This window comes from Odontomachus brunneus, unplaced genomic scaffold (genome assembly GCF_010583005.1).
Source record: "Odontomachus brunneus isolate Ranch 3 - 2012 unplaced genomic scaffold, Obru_v1 Obru_scaffold_042, whole genome shotgun sequence".
Lineage (NCBI taxonomy): Eukaryota > Metazoa > Arthropoda > Insecta > Hymenoptera > Formicidae > Odontomachus > Odontomachus brunneus.
Window position 1 is genome coordinate 2,321,928 of NW_022639492.1, and position 25,288 is coordinate 2,347,215.

The 25,288-nt window shown below is 36.6% G+C and overlaps 2 protein-coding genes across 8 annotated transcripts; both read right to left on the reverse strand.

The window, feature by feature from the left end:
• Positions 1–2,867: 2,867 nt before the first annotated feature.
• LOC116844527 (ral GTPase-activating protein subunit beta) lies at positions 2,868–14,948 on the reverse strand. 6 transcript variants are annotated; one of them, XM_032816152.1, is made up of 24 exons: positions 14,624–14,948; positions 13,955–14,375; positions 13,843–13,869; positions 13,522–13,736; positions 13,251–13,434; positions 12,738–12,998; positions 12,333–12,524; positions 11,756–11,860; positions 11,541–11,681; positions 11,205–11,443; positions 10,652–10,882; positions 10,434–10,587; positions 10,197–10,304; positions 9,570–9,671; positions 8,931–9,071; positions 8,779–8,793; positions 8,537–8,697; positions 8,276–8,449; positions 7,686–8,095; positions 6,643–7,054; positions 5,168–5,483; positions 4,695–4,958; positions 4,362–4,611; positions 2,868–4,270 (listed from the first exon to the last, which is right to left on the reverse strand). In XM_032816152.1, the coding sequence occupies exons 1-24, from the start codon at positions 14,657–14,659 to the stop codon at positions 4,144–4,146; spliced, it is 4,686 nt and encodes a 1,561-aa protein (XP_032672043.1). In that variant the 5' UTR covers positions 14,660–14,948; the 3' UTR covers positions 2,868–4,143. The 6 variants fall into 6 exon arrangements, with proteins under 6 accessions (XP_032672043.1, XP_032672046.1, XP_032672048.1 ...); XM_032816155.1 differs by lacking the exon at positions 13,843–13,869 and having other exon boundaries at positions 14,624–14,947; XM_032816157.1 differs by lacking the exon at positions 8,779–8,793 and having other exon boundaries at positions 14,624–14,947.
• A 1,357-nt stretch (positions 14,949–16,305) lies between these two features.
• Positions 16,306–23,623, reverse strand: LOC116844532 (protein wings apart-like). 2 transcript variants are annotated; one of them, XM_032816169.1, is made up of 11 exons: positions 22,768–23,623; positions 19,958–21,804; positions 19,283–19,531; positions 18,883–19,131; positions 18,560–18,784; positions 18,245–18,467; positions 17,921–18,136; positions 17,641–17,817; positions 17,466–17,554; positions 17,190–17,291; positions 16,306–17,096 (listed from the first exon to the last, which is right to left on the reverse strand). In XM_032816169.1, the coding sequence occupies exons 1-11, from the start codon at positions 22,949–22,951 to the stop codon at positions 16,950–16,952; spliced, it is 3,708 nt and encodes a 1,235-aa protein (XP_032672060.1). In that variant the 5' UTR covers positions 22,952–23,623; the 3' UTR covers positions 16,306–16,949. The 2 variants fall into 2 exon arrangements, with proteins under 2 accessions (XP_032672060.1, XP_032672059.1); XM_032816168.1 differs by having other exon boundaries at positions 17,641–17,820; positions 22,768–22,951.
• Between the last annotated feature and the right edge of the window lie 1,665 nt (positions 23,624–25,288).

Sequence of the window (25,288 nt, forward strand, 5' to 3'; positions counted from 1 at the left end):
TTAAGAAAATAATTCATTAAAGAGCTAAAAGATGATAACAAAAGAGAAACATAACATGATAACTGGGCATCTCCAACGAATGTATGAATCCTTTCAATTTAGCGTCGCAAAAGACCTTCTTTGTTTCCACCATTTATAACCACTTCATTTCGAAATTTATATGCGTGAACGGATATCGCTCTCTTGAATAACTGTCAGAAGGCGCATTTATATAACATTAAATGTGCGGCGTAAATAGAGACCTTGAAATCAGGCAGGCTCACATCGTGTCGCGATAAACACGTATCGGGTATACATGGATCTCTAGCAATAAGTACGAATTACACACACATGTATGTACTCGCTTATAGCAATCAATGTACTTAGTGACATCACTATCATTGTTACGATTCTCATTACCGAGAATCGTTTATCGTTTGTGAAATGCTTGAGCGCAATATAATTACAAAAAGTAGACGTTAACTCGATGTATATTATCCCGCAAAATAGCAATCAAATATTAAAACTTTCTACTGATCAATATTGCTTTCAGCTCACGTGCTTGTTTTATCGTTTCGTTTTCTTTTCGTGTCCTTCCTCGTCTTCTTCCATAGTTATGTAACTTCAAAATTACAATACGGATGTCTAATTTTAGACCACGTATATCTATATTGTGCAAATTACTTATATTATTTATATCTCTGAAGCTTTTAAATATTTGAATATTTAAATATTTGTTACATTACTTGAAAAAGTAACTTAAACAATGAAGAATTGAAAGTGGTCAATATGTTCTAGCATAGAGATTTTTGTGACATATAAGTTAAGTAATAAAATTACCTTTATGTTGTATATATCATTTGAGGATTAAAAAATATATCGACATATATTTTTAATTAAGTGCCTTCTTAAGATTATGACACATGAAAGTGTTAAGAACAAATACCTTATCGCCTGTAATCAATTGAAAACTCGATTACTAAAACTTGCGTTTCATGCATATAGATAACGAATCCTAAGTTGATTACCTGAACAAAATTTTAATATGTATTGTAAAAAGCTATACTCATGTCTTTGAGAAACTGGGAGAAAGAGGAAAGTCAACATATTTTAGTACTTCTTTCTGTGACACATAAATACATGAATATTCACAATTTACAATCAGTTTGCGTAACCAAAACAAAAAAAAGTATTAAAATTTTAACATTGTTCTGTTTTATTACAGAAAAGTTTGTCACTCCTACTCAATACATACTGTTTCAAGTTGTGGAACTTTAAAACTGTAAAACTTTATGTAAAATATATTTTCAGAACGAGTCTGAGAATTGTTTCGGCCAGAAACAAACATATTATCTATATCGTCGGCATTTTCATTCGACTAATAACTTGCATCGATATGTAAGCATATATATAATATTTAATACTCGATGTAGTGAATTTGCTTGTCATTGTCAATGAATCTGATAAGAGAGACTACCGCATTACTCGACTTCCTTATTAAGGCAAAAGCAAACAACTTATCACTTGGAAATGTGCTGCGTGTAACACCGAAATTGTATCATAAACGCATAACCCTCTCACCAATCACAATTATATCATGAACGGAAATGTCGGGATCGATATGAATGATTAGAGATAATGAATTTAAAGTGTCTTGAAGAACTAAAGATATTTTCTAATAAATTGATATATTTATTACATAAGATATATTATCTTAACTTTCAGTTATCGTGAAAGAAAAATATATCAGGAAATAAAAATATAGTATATGTTGAAAAAAATTTCAATTTTTGAAAAAACAGTTTTAATACGTTTATGTTCTCTTAAACTGATTTTTGTTCTCTTAAATAAGAACTTTTTTCTAATTTTTCTCCTTTCTTTATCATTAATATTAAAATGCAACTGTGAAGTTTACACGGCGACTGAAGGATTAATTTATATAAGTAAATCATAGAGTTTATTAAATTGTACTCAATCTTCTTCTCACCGTTAAGAATAATTTCGAAAAAAAATAATAGTGTCCTGTATAATTGTATATTTGTACGAAAAAGTGACAGAACACTTGTTTACATTAATAGACACATCGATGATAAGAATAATACTTTGTAATAATTGAAGTGTTATTACAAAGCAGCATTCGTTCGCCGCATTTCATTGCCGTGAACGCGTATACTCAGTCGTTAAGTCAACGTGGTGAAAATAACAGCGGGACATTGAAAGCGTACAGTAACACGAAACGCGCTGAATTCAGACAATAGATTCACGCGTTCCGCGCTGCGCGTTGCGCGCGTTAAATGGACAATGATACATCGCTTTTAGATGAGACATGAGTCATTGTATGCGTTCGACTGTTTCGCTTGCTCACTTAGATAGGAATCTTCGTATCTTAACTGACTGTTACATGAACACAAAGAGGACAAATATTTTTAACTTAAATCAGTAATCGTGCGCGAGCATGTTATATGTGACTGTCGCGCTGCAGAATTGGGAAATAAATAGATGTACCATCGTTACGTAACGTACAAGATGTCTCGCATCTACGAAGATAGAATTTATTTATACATTCGGTGAGGAGTTTGTACTTGTGGTCGATTTTTTCCTTGATTGGATATATGACTCAATCTTTGACGAATTCATTTTTCTTTAGTCATAATTGTTGGATTATATAAGAGATTTTTCGGAAAGTATAAGTTTCGAAGTTTATTTTTCATTTATCAATTTTCGGATTTCGGTAATCGTATTAGTTCTGCGACGGTGTTGAATTACTGAGTCTAAAAGACAAGTCACCGTTAAATTATAATTCATTTTATGAATATTTTCCAAAGATAACGCGCAGAATTTCCTCCAATTTGAATATAAGAATACATTTTGCAATAAAAGAACAAATATTTAAAAAGTGATAATTCCTTTATATTGTATAAATATATGTTTCAATAATAGCAATGTCATAAATGATGTAAAATTAACAATAATAATAGATATAATAATAATAGATATAATAATAATAATAGAATAATATAATAATAGATATACATGTTTGCGTAACACTTAGGCGTCTTCCTAATATAGATGTGATTTCATTGTCGAAAAATGGAGAGAACGTTTTATTGCAACCGCGATAATGAAAAGTAGAAAAAAATTATATAGTCATTCCTGTTTGACTTGTTGACTGATAGAATCGTAGTGTAAGTACAGATATCGAATGTATGTAAAATACATGAAGCAGATAAGCATTGAATTGAAGATATAATGAATGATGCAAGAAAACAGAATATTTTTCCAAAAAGGATAATTAAACAGTGTCAGATAATTTACGCGCAGTCAATAATTTCGTAATAGTATGGTATTATATAAAAATCGCTACATGATCTGATCGTATTATGAAACGATGCTTTATAAAGTTCCACTTCATTGATTATTAAAATAAAAGATAATAATAAAACAAAAATTCTCTTTTCCAACGTACTTTTGTTATTTTTGTAAAGACTTTGAATATTTATCAGTAGAATCGTTATTTATCGTTTTAAGTCGTAGAACCATGTGTGAAACGTTTCATTTATTAATCAATATATCTGAAATTGACCCCAGAGCAGATACGAGGCAAGTGATCCTTTAATTAATTTATCGAACAGATTTCTTATCGTGATATTCTTATAATCCTATATACAAGAAGCATGCTAATATTTACGGTAATCATATAATGTATGTATGGAGAAAAATTTTAATTCTTGCTTGCGTAACCAAAGACAGGTAGAACAATGGCAATGTTGAATACGTAATTGATTGTCGGTAGAACAATCTGTAAGATCTGTGGAATAGTTCATTAGAAGAATTATGCAATACAGAGGATGTGTATAGAATACATATACATATATATTATTATAGATATAATAAATTAATTTAATGATACATTTAATTATTTTATATTGAAGTAATTATTTGATTATGAAGTATGAATATAATTTATATCTTACAGCGCTATCTACAATACCGATTTAACGAGTAATAAAATAATGATTAAGATGCAGAATTTTATGTGTAATACTTGTATTAAAACATATGATGTAGGACATTGTGTCGTTCCGAACGATCGCATAAACTTGCAATAATGTTATCAAATTGCCTTTTTCCTTAAGTTCATTCGAGATTCTCGAAAAGACTTATTTATGCTCGATAAGTCTGAGTACTGCTAAATAAAAGCGTTAACAATTCTGGATCTGTCAGATTTCTCTTATATTTCTGTACCATCTCTTGAATTTTCAAGCGTCTTCGCACATGCGGTGGATGATAACTGTAGAACGTAGAGAAGTTTATGAAATCATAAAATTTTATCGGAATAAAATATCATGAAAGAAACACATAAGAAATAATCAATTTTATACCTATCGTTATCAAGTCTTTTTCTGCGTCCCATATTAAGAGTTGTTTGCCTAACTAGTGTTCCCAAGACTCTTCTCGACACTACCATACCATCAATTAGAGGTGTTGCTAGATTTATTCTAGAAACTGGTCCCTGCAATCTGACCCGCATTAAACCACTAGCAAGAGCTTGTAAAAAAATAACTTGTACATCGGTAGCTTGCGTTATCCTCGATTGCTCCAATCCAGTACAAGTGGCAGGGAGCAGATCACCTACATAGTTCGAAAAATTCTTGAAAAACCATCTATAATAGATATTCTTTATATTGACCGTATTAAGAGAAAAACTAACGAACCAATCGGAAATTGGATATGATCTTCTAAACTCTCCAACCACACAACCATAATTTTTGTATTAGTTTGCAATGGTAGAGCCTGTTTCGTCGATCTTCTTGGTTTAATAGGATCCGCACTTGACGAATTTGTCGGGCCTATTCCCGACAAACTCGACGGTTGTTTTTCCAAGTCGAGTGACATCGCTCTTGAAGTCTGCGTTGTATTTTGTGATACACCAGAGATCCGAGTATCCGTGCTTTCACTGATACTTCGTTCGAACCATGCTGCAATATAATACACAAAGCTATTACAATACTCAAGATATTAATCACGTTCTTATTCACACAATTGCGCAATATTCATTGCACAAGATGGGACTTAAATCGTGTGGCACTATGAAGAAAAAAAGATTCGGTATCTTATCAGTGCGGCTAAGTATACGATTTATATCATATTGTATTCTTTAACAATGTTTTCTACTTTTAAATATTACCTTGACCACTACTAATATCGCTGCTATAACTGCTAGTCTCTTCTAGTGAGTCCGAGCTGGCCATGAGATACGATTGAGTAGGTACCACAAATGCAATTTCTGAACTTACGTCGGCCCAGTACAACACGTGCGTGTCGCCATTATAAAGCGCTCCGCCGTGATTGCTATGAGCCGGTTGCGGCACGTTCACCTGCGCCGTTGCCCTCCAAGAGGTGGATACATGACCGGTCCAGCCTGCATGAGCAGACACAGAAACGGCCCAGCCGAGAGAACTTAAAAACTCCAAAAAGTTCGGCGATACATTTTCCTCATGCAGCTGTAAATATAAAAATAATAAATTGTAAAAAATAAATCGATAAAGTATATGTACAAGATATATCTTTCATATCCTGATTATAATATCGTATTTTGTCATATTTTGTCGTAAGTAGTAATTTTAATAATTAGTGAAAAATAACTGTTAGAGAGATTGAACTCTTAGTAATTGAACCAATCAGTCAAATATTTGAAATCAAATAAAAGGCTATTTCAATATGGCTTTAATGTATAACTCATCAATCATTCATTATTGATCTAATAAAAAAGCATTTAAGAACTTTTTTCCTAAGGGAATGCTGGAGTCGATGACGAATTCGAACAATGTCAATAATGCAGAGACAATCGTCACTAATATAATTACGCTATCCTTTTCGTATTTCTTGTATATACAGAACTTGCATGAATGTGTATTGCTTTGTTTTATCATATTCAACGGAAAATCTAACCATATATGTGTAGAAATCTTTCTGCAAACTTTTTCGATATTCTTAAGCTTCCAAATATAGATGCAAAGGTAGAACAATGTTCTTCAAAATTTATTTGTTTGGAGCATCCACACTTTCGGTGTATACAAGTTGCGGAACTTTTGGATTAGGCAAATATTGCGCTAACTGACAGCTTGAGATTTTACATTAAAAATTTTTGGTTCGTTTTCGTTACATATCGAGCAATGCTCCTATTTATTTTTGCACATACTTTCATTGCGAAAAAGCATTTGTAATTCTGTGTAACCAATACGATGTAAATTTTGCAGAAAAATGTCAGTGTTCTGTCGGTAAAGTTTTCAGCTTCAGCATCCCCTTAAGACTGCTGGTCCCTCGCATTGGGTGCGTTCAGCAAACTCAACAGTTGAGTAATTCGTCAATGTAATTGGTCTAGATTTAGGGATCTAGCAGTAAGAACCAATAATCGCTGATTGCTCACTGAGCGTTTTTTTCGCTGAACGCGCCCATTGTCTATCTCTTTTTAATGACGTCAGAAGCGAGAAAATGTATGCTAAAAATTCTTGCGAAATACATTGAAATAGTGACAGTTATTTTCCTAACTTTTATAATTCTGACGTCATTAAAAAGAGATAGACAATGCGAGGGGCCAGGAGCCTTAAAAGATGAATAACGATTAGATATAACTGATATATAAGATAAGCAACATCTTACCACATTTGATAATATTTCCGATGCAGATTTCTGACCTGCTTTTACATAAAATATATGAACGGTATCACATGTTCGTGGACTAATGTTATCTAATGTTTCCAAATCTATGCAAAATCCGGGAATAGTTGGATCTAAAGCAATAAGACCGCTATCTCTAGACTCCTCATTTTCCTTAGGTTCCATATTTAAGAAGCCAAAATGGCTCAAGAACAGACGTGCCGTTTGAAATTCATGACAGATCTGCGGTGGCACGCACTCGTCGCTCTTCTCTTCCGTATTTTTTACATTACCATTGTCATATTTGGTCTCGAGCGTTATTTGGCGCTCTAAGAGTTGTGCAAGAATTTGGTGTTCATTTCGTACGGCGTCGTTGTCACTCATAACTGCCTCAAGACTTGGTATTGATTCGTCCCTGAATATATCATGAATAAATATTAATAATAATAATATATGTGTGTGTGTGTGTGTGTGTGTGTATGTGTAAAATTCAATAAATACGGACTAATTCAAATAGATATTAATATCAATTTTCAAATAAATATAGTTTGTATATTTTAACACTACTAAACTACTAATTCATTTTGACACTTTAAATTCTTTAAATACTACTAATCCATTTTGATAAAATACCGCCGTATAGATTAAAGATGGATTGATATGCTAAATGATGTAAGAAGAGATAAAGTATCTATCGGATGTATCTAACATATGTGAGTAAAAACACGATAAAATATTATCAATTTTGATGAAACAGTTAATAGACGCTATATAAAGACGCGATAAAGTTCGAGCTTTCGAAAGAATATAAGAAGACAAGAATATAAGAAGACAAGAATATAAAAATATAAGAAAACACACACAGAAAATACTAAATATATTAGATAAAAATTTAATAATATTTATTAACCAAAACAATCGAAGAACTTAAATAGAAAAATAGAAAAGAAAAAAGAAAAAGGAGAAGAAACTTGTTGCTAATTAAGCAGATGGAGTTTAAGTTCTAGATGGATTGAAACTTTATAGTGCAAGATCAATTTACTTACACTTTACAATGGGGAATGCGATCTACATTATCTGGGAAGAATCTTGGCTTATAGTCTGTTCTTGGAGCGGCCTCAGCCAATGGCAACGGTCTGCCAGGATTGCTATTAATGCTTCTGATGCTGGACCGGTGACGCGGTAAATGACGCAGCTGCATCGTCCACGCGTGTCTGCCGAATGGTCCGCGGATCAGAACTGTCACGGTCGGTTGAGGATCTTGATCATTTCCTAGAGGCTCCTCTAACAGAGCTAGTACTATTGCATTCTCAGAAACGAAGTAACGAAATCTCTCCACGGCCGCTTGCCGGGCCACACGTCCACCAGTCCAGCTGTTGCAGTGTCGAAGTAATGAAACTTCGTCCAATAACGACGAGAGCGATTGCGCTCCGCAAGCACTTGGAAAATAGCCGACCTGCAAAAGAAAAGATAATTGTGAACTGGAGAAAAATAAAGCAGTGAAAAATAAAGTTTATTAGTATCGATTTGAGGGCTACTGAGAAATCTATAAAGAGTTGATGGCAATGATACCGATATTATAATTAGAATAAGAATATTTCTTCTATACACAATCTGTTAGACTATATGTACAAACCTGTTCTAACAGAATAGTGAGAAGCGCGTCAGCGGCATCTCTTACACGCATGGACGCAGGCTTCAGTTCTTTTTCATCCTTCATTTTAATGGGTTCACCTGGTTTTCCAACGCTCTTAGTGCCGGACACTCCGAGTTCAACGACTTCTAATACTGTGGTCAGACAGTCTTTGTCCTTCGATAAGAAATAAAAACAAACGTATACTCACGATTGCCTCAATGAGGCAATTTCGCAAATCATTTCTAAGGACAATGGACATACCTGTAATAATTGTGGATGCGCGGTCAACCAAGTTGTCAAGCAACTAAATGCTGCAACGATGGAAGAATGGAGATCCTTAGAATGCGCCGGAGGTGGACGCCAACATTGATACGCAATGTAGTCGCACAACCATTTCACTGCTCTTTTGCATTCTAGTGCATCTGTAAGAAATACAACAATCTGACACGCACTGTTCTAAAGCGTATGTCTATTGAGTTTCTGATTCTTAATTAGTATCAGACCTGTAAGCTTCCTCGCTGCATGTAAAATTATTTGACAAAAATAAATATATGACTATATTGATTTATAAGACAGAGATAAGTATATGACTACATTGTTATGTATATAATAGGGCAAATTGTTAAATCACACTATTATATTCAATTCTTGTTACCTGTTTCGCGAATACGTGTGCGTGCTAATCCTGACAGCATCTCTAACGCTGCTAGAGAGATATTCAAGTCAGTCTTCCACGATGAAATCAAACAATGACACACAAAGTATGTAGCGCGTACGAAAAGAGCGTGCGCGGAGTCTGCAAAAATATACCTACTGTTTAGTCATTGAGTCTATATTTAAAATATAATGTATTTAGTGTATATTCTCTGTATGAATATATTTTTTTAAGTACTTAAGACACACTAATATGTGATAAATCCTAAGTAGGATATATACACAGGGTGTCTCACACCTTTTGCAGAAAACCTCTTGAAGTTAGATTTCTTAAGGAAGATATATATATAATTTTTATATAATCAGGTTTTAAATAATAGTGGTTAATTTTAATTGTTTATTATGTAAAAATTACTATAAATTTAATATTTCCATATCAAACATTTTATTTCTAATTTAAGAGTCTAGCCTTGGGAGGTTTTCTCCGTGAGAGATGGAGTAATTTGCATATTTTTGAACTTTGAATGTAATGACAAAAACATAAACGACAAGCACGAAACAAAATTCACACTCTACAAATGTCCTCAAATGCGATTTTTTTATGAGCGTGTGTAGCAAGATAAACAATATTTGTATTTACCGAATGCAATGCATTCCTCTTGAAGAGTCGCAATATCAGAGGCATCGCCAATTGATCGCTGATCACTGGATATACTTATTTGACTGGCTGAATCGCTGGTGACTATTAAGCGATGATAAGACGATACAATGGCGAAAATTGCACAACAGAACACAACTCGTAATATAATAAAAATTAACATTTTGTATATAAGCACGTGTAAAGCTGATACGATGAGAGGTGATATTGAAGCATTGTAATTTCAATATTGCATCATCATACTGAGTTACTCCCATTCAAAAGCTTTTGATAAATGTTAATGAAAGATTGCCGTATTAGATAAAGTAGCGATATAATTGGGACTTTGCTATTTCATTGGCGTCAAAAAGAGGCCAATCATGCTCATAGGCGTTATAAAATAAATAATGTTTCCTGACGCGCTCTATACGAGCATCATGAATTCGTCACAATTCAAAGAAAATATTGCTTTGTCACGTAATATATGTAACATATAAAAAATAACGCCTATGATATCATAGTTATTCATCAAATTTAGACACAAACAGGAATTGAATGATACTAGAGGTAACTCAGAACAGTGTATTCAATTAAATGCAAGCTAACATTTTATTAATATTCGGGACAAACCTGAGGATAATAAATTGGTGGTGGAGTCATTCGCCACGACGTCTGGTTGCGTGACTTGTTCTACTTCTTCCGCTTCTGCAGAATCTTGTACACTCAGTAAAAGAGCCCCTAGAAAAATTGTTTACATAGCTTTCATCCACGCGTTCCGGATAAAAATATATATTAGAAAAGCGAGAATTAGATTATAAGTATTCTTAGTGAATGGCATATCGTTTGTTTTTTTTTTCAGTATCTTACCTAACAGCATATGTGTATTCTGAGGATCGGTCTCCACTTGTAAAGCATTTATGAGCAAATTCATCAATCTCGATTTTAATTGTATAAACGTTATGGGAGTTTTCTCGGATGAATTTGTTCCTGGGAATATCGGAAGTTCCTTGATGGCGAGATTCTACAAGAATAAAACATTCATATCTTAAATTATCCAAATCGATATTTTTATTCAAGTTTCGTACCTGAAAGTGCAGGGGCAACGTTAACATCGATATCAATAAATGTATCGACGCTCTTCTTAAATCCGGCTTTGACACTAAGTTGGATCTCAGTTTCAAGTCTTTCTCCGGTAGGACGACTTCCAAGGCGGATAATACGGCCGGTACCAATACTTGTATGCCGTTTAAATCGAGGCGAAACAAGTCGGCTGAATTTAACAAAATACTCGCCAACGTTTCGCCACATTCGCGCGACTAGAGATAAATAAAATAATTATATAAACAAATTATATATCTGATATTTTAGGCTTTCCTGATGTCAGGAAATGTCAATACTTTACCTATTTTCCGGATTTTTTTGTGTATGATCTCGACGTTTCGTGAACATCTTAGTTCACTTCTTCAGGAAGCAGGGCGACGTGAAACAATTTCAGGTCTGTTTTAGATTTACTCTCTGAAGAAGTGAATGTTCACGAAACATCGGAACTATACACAAAGAAGACGCGGTCCAAATCCGGAAAACAAATAAAGTAAATTATATACCTCTAAATCATAAGAATTAATATCGATGACATACCTCGTTCACCTTGAGACCATGATACATCGCTTGATAAAATCTGGCTAAGTATACAGGTAAGATCTCTTCGCCTGTTTTCTTAGCGCAAAAAATTCTACATAGAGCGCCCAATGCCTCCGCTCTGCCTGACTCATAGCGATCTATGCAGAGCGTCGATGGTACGTCATTTACGGTTTCTTGCAACGAACTTGGTCCGTCTACAAGCACTGAAGATGGACGTTTCGAGGCACCCGATGGTTCTATGATATTACAATTGCATATAATGTATTTGTAGTATAAGATATGCTTCGAAAGATATGCTTCATAAGATAATGCTTCGTCATTAAAGATACTTACGCGGTAAATTTTGTGACCAACCCTCAGTGCCGATAAACGCAGCTTCGAATAACCATTCCCCAAAAAGATGTAGTATACTATTACACTTAGGACGTCCTGGGGCTAAAGGAGGTCTGATGTCTTGGCCAAGTGAAGTCATAGCTGTAAAATTATAATTGTAATATGATCGCGATCTTCGTAATGACTCAACTACAAACTCAGAAAAACAATATTACATGTTGTACTCGAAGCAGACGATGGCCCAGAATTAGATATCAGCATCGGTGGTGTACTGATTACGCGGCTTGTTGTTAATCCAATTAATGACGCTTTCGGAATTCCTATGAAGTGTTTTCTTATTATCATACATATATGTAATTTCATACTTCAATACTACCAAATTTTAGCTATAAAATATCAAAGTTTAATTTTACTAAAGGATTCAATACAAACAATCGTAACTAGCGTTTCATATCATCTTACAATTAGACTGCGGATGTTTATGTTAATATATATTTCGATAGAAAATAACTAGAGTGGGACCAAAATTAAAACATGTTTCATATCATGGAGATATATAAAATCCAACTTTCTAAGATAGAAAAGGCATTTTTTGCACAAATATCTGCAGTTTGCCTATACTATCATTATAACATAGTGTAAGAAATATAGTAACTTTATACACAGTAAGAGAGTAAAATATAATACAGAAATGGGTGTGCAATGACTACAATATCTGTGACTTTGAATCTTTGTGAAGGAAATAATTGACAAAATAGATTGAGTATTAGCGAGAGATTGCACTGAAAGTACCCTTAGTAACCGCAGAGGGAGTGACACTGAAACTTTTGGCAAGTCTGCGTTGCGTTGGGGGTGTAGGGGAAGGTTGAGGCTGATCCTTGCTGCTCGACCTATCCCATCCGACACCCCCACTTCCTGTGCTATTATTTCCCGACGCAACGTTGGATACACAACATTCCTCCCAGCAACATGCCTGTGAAACTCCTAAAACATTCGTGACAGTATGTGCAACCACCACCAATATAACGTGACCAAACCAACAACACGTGTGCAAGTCTCATAGATGTGAGAGAGGTCGTAGAAAAAATATACAATTTTTTGTCTTGTTATTACAATAATTTACAAGTATTTAATTATATATATGTTCTCCAGTAAATTACAACAAGATGTTCGCTCAAATTGGAATCTTTGACTTACCGAGAAAGGCGTCAACTTGACCCGCTATGCCTTTTATAGCTTTCAGAAATATCTGTGGCAAACTCTGCAGACATGGATGTTGGCACGGATCTATAACATTTGGACTGGCAATAGCGTATTGTAAAAATGCTTGCGTTTGCGACACAATGGCGGGTCTACACAGATCCACGGGATCGCCAATAGTACGCAGCATTCTGTACCATGCTTGCGCTACAGCTTCGTCCGGCATAGTAGGTGGTACAAGTTGTGTGTCTTCCTCACCTGTTAACATGAATTTTTAACAAATTATACATGCATCTGTATAATATCAAACTTTCATTATACTGAGAGTTAAATTATCCATATGCAACAATATAGTTTATTTTAAGATGTAAACTGTACTGTTTAATTGTGCATAGACTGAAATTTTTGGAATCACTCTTATGTCCTCTAATTATGAATAATGATATATTTAAAATTTAATTTACACTTGAGTTAATGGGATGCAAAGAATCCAAATTTAAAGATACATACTGATCTTTAATTCAGGGAACATTGGCCCATACATGATCTGCAGTAGTCTTGCCGTAAGGGCGAGACACACGCGATTCCATTGTTCCACCAAAGCTAATCTGTGACGCCATCGCAAGCAAGATTCTCGTAACGTGCGCCATAAGGGAGGTGATGGAAAACTGCGTTCGCAGGATACTAGCCATACCTGGAAAACAGAAAAACATTTTGTTAGTGTACAGTCATTGTTAACACTAATGTATTTACAGAATTGACCACTTCTATATTTACGTACTTCCAACAATACACCAAGCACTCTTTCGCAGAGCTGTTCTCCTGCATCTTCTCTAGTCGCCGGTGGTGCCAGTAATGCATCATTGATACCAATGAGAAACAACAGCAGACTCTCCCATGTTTCTCTTTCCAAAGTTGCCGGGCCTCTTGCAATCTGCTGTAAAGTCCTTAATACTCGATGACACAGAACAGCCTGTCGATTTATTGTATCTGTACCTAAACATTCATAGAGCTTCAATACTGTGAATATCAATCTATCGATGAATCAGTCTTGTGATAAATATGCGTATCAAAAAAACTATGCTTGACACTGTGAAATTACCTAGATCCTGATATAAAAAAGGCCAGACTTTGGGAAAGAAAACACGGACATTATCGAAAAGCAGATTAATTGTAGACAAAACAATAAAAAGCAAAATCAATATCTATCATACCTTCTCCTTTCCTTGGGACGAATAAATTATGAAAATGGCTTATAATTTTTCTAGCATAGAAGTTTGGATCATCTATGATCGGTCCTGGCACAGAAACTTTGGGTGTGGAATACAACGCAGACAGCCACTCGCAGTATATGTTGACACAATCTCTGACAGTATCATGCTCAGCTAATGGTAATGACAAACCAAAACATATCACTTCCATGCACCATTGAACTTCTTTATCAGTGCAGAGTGGACTGGGCTCTCCTGCTTGGGTAATACCAAGATTAGCTGCAAGTTGGTGTACTATGGATAGTGCTACATCTCTCCCTGCACCAGGGGGAAATTTTTCGAGTACACTTTGACTTTCCTCTGAGCCCTGCTGGATCAGGGTACTCAGTGAAGCCCATTCTGAATACATTCCTCCTTGGGAATCCTGAAAAAAAAAAGATATAATTAGTTTTACAAACTCTTCCTCCTTTTTTAGGACATAGAACAGTACATAATATAATTATAAATTTAAATATAAGCATACAAATTATAGATAATAACTACAAATGAATGTAAATTAAGATTTAAAATTATTCAAATTTTATATAATTATTTCTGCAAACTACTTGTGTGTAACTGAAAGTAAATATATTCAATTAGATAGTAAACATGTTATAATTAGAGCATAAGCACCTTGAGATTAACTCTGTTGAATACGCCTAAATTCATAGATTACACACTACACGCCTGTATGCCCTATGATTAAAAAGTAGCTGCACAGAATTGAATACTCCAATTATGTACTGGACGTTTGGGATCGAAGCATGGGAAATTTTATTTCACACAGTTCATCCTTTGATTAGCACGTCATGTTGAATCATTAATCACTGCCTGAAAAATTGGTATTTCAATATCCCTGTACTTGTCGACTGTGACAACAGCTGATTGCTTTGACAGCTACATATCACACAAATCGCAAAGGTTATATACATAGGTTATTCTTTTTGACGTGGCCTTGTAAACCATTTAGAGTGGGATCCATTAGACTCCACAAACGCTTTGAAGCGTTTAAAAAAAGCCATGATTGGTCTAAATAACGCTTCAAAGTATCTGCAGCGCCTAATAGATCGCATCATTAAATATAGGTTGCGTTCAGCAGAGAGCTGTTTAAAATTGTAAAATTCGTGAATCTGATTGGTGTATGCTCTTAAGGCTCTACAATAGCTGTAAGAATATGGCGTAAGGCTATAACGTGAGCTGTCAGCGAATGAAAATAATTCATTTCGCGTCTTACAGTCTTATGGCTCTCGCAGACCAGTGCGATGCGCGACGCGACACGATATGCGTCGAGCGATATCCAATGAGCGTATTGGTATTCCGGAAAAGCTGTACGCTCATTGGATAGCGTGATCGCATATCGCGTGTCGCGTCGCAAATCGCGCTGGTTGCGAGAGTCATTACAGCCATATTCTTACAGCTATTGTAGAATGGCCTTAAGAGCATATACCAATCAGATTTATAAGTTCCACAAGTTTGTACTTCTGTTGAACCATTATACAGAGCAGTCGAGGTATGTTCAGCTTGCACTAGACTGCACAGTATTGCAATAATCAACACAACTCGCTTCTTCACAATAAAACTTTGTAATCTATATATGTATAAACAAAATAATTTATATATTCTTAATATGTGTATTATGTTATTAATGTCATCGCTTGGATCATCGCTTGTTTTTGTTTTGAGCTTCTAGGTTCCAAATTCCAGATTTGGCGGACGTGGTGGTGCAGGTTCTGTACTTTTTGCTCTATTATTTGTGCATTTTCCGGCAGTCAATCAATTGGTCTGTTCTTTTCTGCACTGCTGGGCCCTGATTCTCGAAAATATATCGCATACAACATTTAGTGAAAAGTTATAGTTCATGTATACTATGACTGCGTTCCTTTTGCTCACGCGCTGTAAGCGCCATTCTATCTTTATCGCTTAATGCGAAAGAAAGATAGAGTGACGTTTATAAGCGCTTAAAGCGCCCAAAAGGAACGCAGCCTATAGCTTTTCACTAAATGTCATATGCGATATATTTTCGAGAATCAGGGCCCTGAACTGATGCAATAACTTAGAGTGAGAAAACATATACTTGTCTCACTTTAACTTATTGCACCAGTTCAGCAGCGCAGCTGAAAAGAACAGACCACAAATAAAATAGCGCCACTAGGGTTAGATTTAAATATACGTTCTTTTAAAACTTTATTGTATAATGCAGAATATTTTTTTAGATTTTCTACACATATCACGATGTAGTATAATAGTGATCTTACACGCTAGATCTTACGTATGTACACGTTAGTGGGATCCAATAATTGTGAACCGCAGATGTGTATAAGGTACAATTATAATTTATAAATTTACATTTACAAGGCTTATATGGTAATATAATTTTAATATTAAAATAAACTTATACACATAATGCTATGTTGAATTTTAGCGATTTATAACGCATCCTAGTGCAGTATCAATTACTTAACAGTTTTTAAAACGTAGATATAATTTTAAATTGTTGATTGTACAATATTAAGATCATATACAGAAAATAAATCATCTAGACTGGCAAGAAGCTCAGTGTCATGCTTCTTGATAGTCTGAACTTTAAAAAAAAAAGTAGCTATCTGTTAGCTTAAATTATTGTTGATATTAAACACTGTGTAATCACGATAAGTGCCCTGCAATCATACCAGACGTGTTTTTACGTTCATTCAAATTACATTATCTTATATCTAAAAATCAATTAAAATATGAAATGATTTATCGTTATCGTAAATGAAGAATTTAGCCAAATTAGTAGTGATGAAAACCTACAATAAATTACGTAAGTGAATAAATATGTATCAAAATATACGAATATGAAACAGAAGTCCATCGTGACAGAGAATAATTTCTTTTCCGTTGGACACGTACAACTTTGGCTCTTCGCATACGCCAGGTTAGAAAAAAAATGCTGTCAGGTGTGTGCATGACATGTCAATCAAGATGAGGTTAAGTCGAGCATTGTATTGGTGTCTTCTAATGCTGGTAATGGTAACTCGTTCTCCTCCTCGATTCTGGCATCTGACATTTTTAGGAACTTAATTACCTTCTCAGTAGCAGCGATTCCGCAACTACTCACTTCATTCTGAAACAAACACGCGTATAGTAAGTATCGTAGAACTTTTCATTCATCATTTAAGAAAACATTCATATAAAAAAAAAAAAGAAATAAAATTACCGATGCCGTCAGATTCATGAAGTTGAAGAACTTTTGAAGTACAGAGACCATAGTGGTGAAACTCTTGTCTCGTAGTCTACTTCGTACTAGCGATTCATATTCCTGGAACAACGCCAAATAATTTTTCAATGTCTCTGTATAACATACATATGATTATAAATTATATAAATTATTAAGACGCGTCATACAATATCATATTATGCAATTAGCGGTGATTACCACGGCAATAAATGTTTCAATCATATTCTTTTTCATATTAAAATTGTATTTAATTACCTTGTTATCCATTATTAAGTATCCAAGTAAAAGCACGACATACGCTCCAATCAAAGTGTGTTCCATATGTCGGCCAGCTTTTTGCAACACTGCGGAAAAATAAATATACGATTACAATAATCACAATGACGGCAACTACTCGTTCGATGAACAATTTGTTTCGCGTAATACATACATTTTGTGACAGTTTCTTCGATGAATTCTTCCTGAGATTTAGTAGTAGTCGATACTGTTTCTATTTGCTCAGAATCTTTCTTTCCGTCTAAGATGGCGTCAGTTTTTTGTTCCTCAGCACGTGCAAGTTCTTCTTGCTTATAAAATAAATCGATTAAGGATTCCACTCCGCTTTCTCCTGCTAAAATAATAAAAATATGATAATAAAAAATATATAAATACTCGTAATCATCATCTGGACATTAGGTTAAAATGAGCGACTTGGACAGTGAATTACGTACCGTCAAAAATATTTTCTGACGATGGAGGAGCTCTCGAGTCGATAAGAAGTTGTTTATTATCATCGCACTGTTCTACTAGGTTTATCAATAGAATTAATGCCAACATCATCATGTCGAACCGCTTTTCTTCTGGAAGTGATTCGGGAACACGTAATAAAAGAAATAAACTACAGTCCAAAACACCAACTTGAGAACCGATCGACTTGCTACCAAAGGCTGTAAAAAGCATATATTATTAAAAAAAACATCATTTTCTCTCTATATAATGATACGATGTCTTTCTATAAAATAATATGGTGAATATTTGAAATTAAGATATCTTACATTGTCTATTAAATCGATGAGTGAGGTTGATCAGAACTTTAATAATAGCAAAAAGGCATTCTCTAACAACAGCACCAGTGGAACTTTTGTCACTTGTATCCATGGTTGGATAAATGGGAATCTCTCGACCACAAAAGTGATATAAACTAGCTAATGTGCTTACTAATACTCCGTCCCCATATTTCAATAAATACACCTGATTCTCTTCATTCATATGAGTTACCTGAAAGAAAAAAAAAAACGTTTACCATGATCAAATTTCTATTCGTAATGTAACGTAAGTGTGACATTTGGAAAAGAAAGAGATACACTTACATTTTCTAATACACGTAAGCATCTGTCAACTTTACGTAATTTATCTAATAAAGGATCTGTCCAGCCAGATCTTAAAATATCCTGGCTGTTAATATGACGATGACATTCGCGAATCGTTTTTACAATATGTTCCAAACCGCCTAATTCTCGTAGTTCTTCTTTAAACCATTCTCCAGCGCGCTTTGACGTAAGGCTCAACAGTGTCTCCATAGCAAGCTGACCAACCTATTAAAAACAACGAATTACATATCAGAAATGAAAAATCATGTAAGTACATTTTTCCGGAATAATTATCATGACGGATCGCAAATAGGGTTACTCACAGTAATGTTATCTAGATTTAGATGCTTAGCATGTCCTTGAGCTTGGATATCGGCGCACAACTGGCGCACTTTTTCCTTATTTTTTAATAATTCAGCATGACTCAGACCACAATCGTCAAGAGCGTCCTTATGGCTGGCATCAGACTCTAACAAACTTAACATTAATTCCAAACAATCACGATCTAGATCCATAGCTAGGCGATCTTGACTTAAGACAAACATCACCGTTGCTGTGCACAGACCGAGACTCTGCAACAATAACAGCATTATCATCTAATTGAAAAGAAGTCGCATGTCCCATGCGATCCAGTTTTACTGGCTTTTACGTATCCTTATTGTTACGTTGAATTTAAATAATATTTCGTTACAATCAACAATTTTTAAATTCTATCATTCATACCTGATCTTTAGTTGCATCGTGAAGTGCTTTAAAAAACTTGGCAACTGTTCCATGGGCACGCACGTGCATACGAAATGCAGGAGCCATACATTTGCTTGCTAGGCGTATGGCAGAAAGGCAACGAGTAGCATTTGGATTATTTTCTCTCAAAGTATCCAAGATATATTCCACGTCGTCATTAAATTCTTGGAATTCACCGCTCTCTTGTATCTGATGAGCTTTCTTTACATTTTTCACCACAGTATAAAACTATAACACAAAGTTTGAGTTGAAATATATCATCTCGGTGAGAATCAAATAAAGTATAAAAAAATCACATCTCGCGTCCGAGTATGTATTGCACAACTGAGAACAATAATTAATCTCATTGCATTTGTAGCAAGATAAAGTTGCAAAAAGTTATTCGATAAAGTTTAACAGATTCTCACAGCAAAGAAACGAGCAACATTTCACGATTATTATATTCCGCATTATTATATTCTACAATTATTATATTCCGCATTATATTTCATACAATGTGTGAAAATATTATGTATTCCATACACAGTGTATAGAATATTACAATTAGTATGATGTATATGGAAGAATCTAATAACAGTAATATGGAGTACAATTGTGGAAAATAATCCTACCATTTTCTTTTATTATACTCCATAGAATATTCATCACGCTTACCCCTTTAACTTTTCTACCACAACGAACACTCGTGATTGCATCTGCTTCGTCCTCGAAGTCGATGTCGGTTGTGGGGTAAGTCACGACTCTCGTCAATTGCGAGGGATCGAACTCTTCTTCGTACACCGAGGTTCCCGCGCTGCTAGAGCTGGACGCGGTAGTGGGTGTGCTGTTGTCAGCAACAGGCGTGTCCGTGACAATGGACTCCTTATCGCTGTCGCACCACTTGTGCTTGTACAACGCTCGCCTCTTGTTGCCGTTCGTCGCGCCTGTCGAGCGACTCTTGAAAATGCTGCCCTTCTTCGCGGCGGCGGCGGCGGCGGGTTTGTTGATCGGTACACTCGTCGATGGTACACTGGAGACCTGTGATTCCGAGACTGTACTCGTCACGTGCAGCGGTATCTCGCTTTCGGCGTTTCCACTAGCACCTTCACTGTCGTCACTGCTAGAGAACCAGTCCTGATCCACCAGAGCTTTAGCGCCAGCGACTTCAGTATCGGTAACGCGCGGAACCGCTGGTTCCGGCTCCGATTCAGGATCGGGCTCGACTGCCGCTTCCGCTGGCTCAACCAATTGCGTGTCAATAACGGCTGTTGCTTGTTGTTCCTGTCGTTGCTCAGGCAGAACTTCGTTAGTGTGGATATCTATGGTGCAATGCTGAACATGGCTTGCGATGTCCTCTGGCGTTACTTCAGCCTCCATCACAGTACTGACGACAATCGTGGGTGCTGTTGCAGCCGCGGCAAGTGCCGGCGCCGGTGCAGATGTGGATGTAAGTGAAGGTGCTGGTGGTGGTGGCGGCGGTGGCAGTGGCTGCGATAGTCTCGTGTCAGAATCACTTGATAGTATATCGATCAGCTCTTGAGTCGTGGTCGGTAGCGGCTGATCGCGTCCGATCAACGGCTCGATGGTCGGCTTGGAGGAGTACGAGGAGCCGCAGTCAGTCTTAACGATGTCGTAGTGCGATATGAGGGTGTTGTTCGAGTCCGTGACGGACTTCCTCAGCGTCAACGAGAGGCCGGAGCTGTGGGAGTTCGGTGTCGATGCCGGTGTCGACGCCATCGCGGACGTCGTCGTGCTCAGGTCCAGATGTAGGTTCTTCGCGCGGCTGCGAGTGGTCCTGCGCATCTCGGTGTTCTCCAGAGGGATCGATATGGTAGAGACGATCGGCTGGTGCGAAGAAGAACGCACAGGCCTGTGGTGGTCTGACTTGAGCGACGTCTCCGATGTGTTTGACGTCTTTCGCTCGATGTCTACCTTGGAGGGGCTGGTGAGCGACGTGGAGATTCGGTATGTCTCCGGCTCGACGGTGTCCTGTGTGTCCTGCACATCCCCGCAGACGAGTCGCGCTGTGCCTTTGCATATTCTCAGTACGATCGGCGGCTTGTTCTCCTCTCGATTCGGGCCAGCGTCGCCGCCGGTCGCGTTATCAAAATTCTCTGTTACTTTCTTGAGCGGTACGTGCTCTATTACTTTCTTGATTGGCGCCTGCGATAGTTTCGTCACAATTGTCTGCCTCTGCGCAGACTGTTGCGACTGCTGCTGCTGCGGGGGTGGCTGTTGCTGTTGCTGGGGTTGTTTCGGAACACGCGGCCGGCCGTATTGCGAATCAGGTACTTGTCTATAGATCGCCACATCTTGGCGCGTTTCTTCCACTACGGGTGGAGCGTTTCGGCTTTTAAAGAACTTCTTCGGCTTCACAACCGCGGGAGCAGCGTCCGGCTTGTTGTCTGGGTCGGTCTCGAAGGAGAACGGATCCTTGCCGGTATTCACTCGGGCGTTCTGATTCCCATAGTCGAGTTTCATCTTCTTCGCACCGAGTGTGTTATGGATATCATCTCTCCTGCCTAAAAACAAAATAGTTGTAAAGTTTATATGTATCTTTCATGGATAGCGCACGATGTTTATGTTTCTATACTCCATCAATAAAACAACATTTACAGCTACTCTAAAGCATTATCTACAATGTGTTCTTTACTTTCTGTTTCTCGATTTCTATCTTTTTCTAGCTAAAAGCTTTAGTTTTAAGTAAAAAAGAAGTAAAGAAGAAAAACAGAAAGCAAAAAACACATTGTAGATCTGGGCTAAAGAAGGAAAAAGAAAACATGTTAATGTTTTCAAATGATTCAACCATGCTATTGATGATCTCATAGTCTTCAAGGACAACTGATACCCATATTTCTGATTGTAAATATATGCTTAAGCTGTCTAGATAATAATATGTATCAATTTAAATTTGTATAAGAGATAAATGAATAATATATAAATAAACTGCCATCTATATTACATGCGTTTTATACACAATAAGATATATTTGCATATATAAATAAGCTATATTTGCATATAGCTGAAAGATTATTCTTATGAAAGATGATTCAATAATTCACTATTATATTTCTAGATGCTGTAGATTAAATATGCAACTTCCTGAATAAAATTCTGTTAAATGGGCCAATATACAATATCCTGTAATATGTATAAAATAAAACAATATAAAGAATGTTTATCAAATATAAATTTCTCATTGTATCAATCTCTCATCATTGTTGTTTAAACTCAAAATTTGTGTTCCATGAATAATGCAATAGTGACTAATTGGAGCTTCTGGAAACTTCTCTTCTGGAAGGTTTTTTTAATATCAATCATTCCATGATACACAAACATTACATATTATGCATATGCATGTTCATATGATAAAAATATATACAATAAATGCTTGAGAAAGCACAGAATCATTGTATAGATTACCTGAGACTTATTGCGCAGCAAAGGATATTGCATGTCACATAGGTGTACTAACAAGTACGTACCATTGATATTGGTGCTCCTGATGGACGTGAAAGATGTTATACCCCATTTTCCAACAGTGCCTGCTGACTTGGCAGCGGACGGTCGATTGCTGTTCTCGCGGAAAAGCTTGTCGAACTGTATACTGCCGGCTGTTACATTATTAATCTTACGAGTGTAAGATTTCGTGTAACTACGGGACGTCATTGTTGCGCACTGTCGCTCGTCTCACAACAGGTCTTCGGCATCTCAGGACGCATAACAGACAATTCCTGTCCTCATGCTCGTCGTAGATCCCGCCGTCTCAACGAGCGCTGCGCCGTGGAAGCGTGTCGCGGATAGAGGTGTACGCTCTCTCGTTGGGATGTCGCGACGAAATCGACCCTCGTAACATAGGTGGGTTATCTCTCCTCGATAGGTAACCGACGAACATGTGCCGGAGCGTTTTGCGATTCCTAGCAGACAGCGATGTTTCCGTGTCGTACGGGAGAAACAAACGCCATGTTTCTCACGACTCGACTATTTCTCCGATCTCGAACGAACGGATGGACTTCTTGCTCTTTCTCTCTCTCTCTCTCTCTCTTTTCTTCTTTTTCGCTAGCTCGCTCGCTCGCTCGCTCGCTCGGTTGCTCACTCGTACACGATGCCGAAACAATAAATTCGATTAACAATTACAGTGATCCTGGTCGCGCGCCAGTGAACTTGTCGCTTTCGTTTTCTTCGCCACTTACTCCTACTGCTGTCGCTGCTGCCGTTGATGCTGCTGTTGCGCTTTTTTCGCCTCTACTACCATCAATTTGACTGACGATTATTAATCATCAACATAGATCCCCAGCCATCTGCCTATGTTTTTCGTTTCGGGATTTAGATACATACACATATGTATTGCGACAGAGAGGGGGATAAAAGAGAGAGAGAGAGAAGTATATATGTATGCGCACATCTGCGCGTAGTATGTATGTAGTACACACAGAAGTAAGATATTTATCATTATCGCCGATAGATAGAGCTATGTATAGCTTTGTTCGCTACAGTCTTATGCCCAATTTCTTCATCTCCGGTTAACTTTATCTGTCGGATAAATGTCAACCGTGATTGGTTAATCTTGCCAACCATAAATATGATTGGTCAATTCCAATAGAATAACTGACAGATAAAGTTAACCGAAGATGAAGAAATTGGGCATTAGGCCGATATTCATAGTCGGATCTTATATTTAAGACCGTCCTAAGTTTATCTTCAGATGCTTTATAGCCAATGAAATCATCCGTAGACCATCTAAAGATGAATTTAAGGCAGCTTAAATATAAGATCCGATTATGAATACCAGCCTTAAAGTATAGTGACTTTATAATACTAGGATCTTTCAATCGCACGAATATCCTTTATATGTATTTGTATACTTGTCATTGAAAGTTTGTACGTTTTTTTGATAATTTTAAGAACACATCTTATCCAATATTTGCTTTTCTTTCCATTAAAAAAATTTTCCTATTAAACAAGAGGGATATGTCCGAATTTACAAGAGAGAGTCAGACATACTTTCCAATGTATTGGCGAGTGTATTGGCTCCTGCACACAAGACGCGGTAATGCTTGCCGCGCGGCAAAAGTCCGCGTGACAGCCAATCAATATGTTGTTTTTTCGTAAGAGCTAGAAGGTTATTACGGAAAGCAGCATATTGATTGGCTGTCGCGCGGACTTCCGCCGCGCGGCAAGCATTATCGCGTCCTGCATGCAGGAGCCATAAGTGCTTGAAAGCAATGACGTATATACATAGACAAAGCATTTCTATACTTCTGCTGTAGCAGCGAGTGAAGCCGGAAGTTGGCAGTTTAAAACAGTGAGAAAGTTGGTTTGCCTCTAGTGCTTTCTCATTCTATCGTACAGATATTGTAAATCGTATTCGACATTGTAAATCGAAGACGTCGAATTGTTCTTTCATCTCGAGGATGCATAGAAATGAAAAAGATACGAGATTTCGTATCTCTTTCACTTCTGTGCATTTTCGAGGTAAAAAAGCAATTCGACGTCTTCGATTTAGGGTGCGTTCAAATGGAGAAAGAAATAGTGTAACGGAACAGTTACGGGAAAGAGATATAGTGAGGATCAGCCAATCAGAGTAATTTCGTTTTTATTCCGTTCTGTTGTTTGATAGGTAGGTTTCACATGGCACAGAACTGTTACGGAACGGAACAAAAACGGAAACATTTTAACCTATCAACATTGAAAATTTTACAATTTTCGAAGTTAATAGGTTAGAAAGTTTTCTGTTTTTGTTCTGTTCCGTAACAGTTCTGTGCTATGTAATACCTACCTATCAAACAACAGAACGGAATAAAAACAGAATAACAACAGAACGGAATTATTCTGATTGGCTGACCCCCACTATATCTCTTTTCCGTAACTATTCCATTCCGCTATTTCTTTTTCCATCTGAACGCACTTTTAGCATGTTCAACTGGCTCTGGATTAACCCATTCTGGGTTATTCAGCCTACGTTTATTAGTCGAACAAGTACTTATAAGCCTTATGATTGGCTAG

Excerpts from the sequence above, each read along its gene's own strand:
- LOC116844527 (XM_032816152.1), bottom strand. The coding sequence starts at position 14,659 with ATGAATTTAGGCGTATTCAACAGAGTTAATCTCAAG. Across the intron at positions 10,305-10,433 it reads GAATACACATATGCTGTTAG|GGGCTCTTTTACTGAGTGTA; the intron begins GTAAGATACTGA and ends CAATTTTTCTAG. Across the intron at positions 4,271-4,361 it reads AAAAGACTTGATAACGATAG|TTATCATCCACCGCATGTGC; the intron begins GTATAAAATTGA and ends TACGTTCTACAG.
- LOC116844532 (XM_032816168.1), bottom strand. The coding sequence starts at position 22,951 with ATGACGTCCCGTAGTTACACGAAATCTTACACTCGTAAGATTAATAAT. Across the intron at positions 18,137-18,244 it reads TCATCGATTTAATAGACAAT|CCTTTGGTAGCAAGTCGATC; the intron begins GTAAGATATCTT and ends TGCTTTTTACAG. Across the intron at positions 17,821-17,920 it reads GTCAGAAAATATTTTTGACG|CAGGAGAAAGCGGAGTGGAA; the intron begins GTACGTAATTCA and ends TTATTATTTTAG.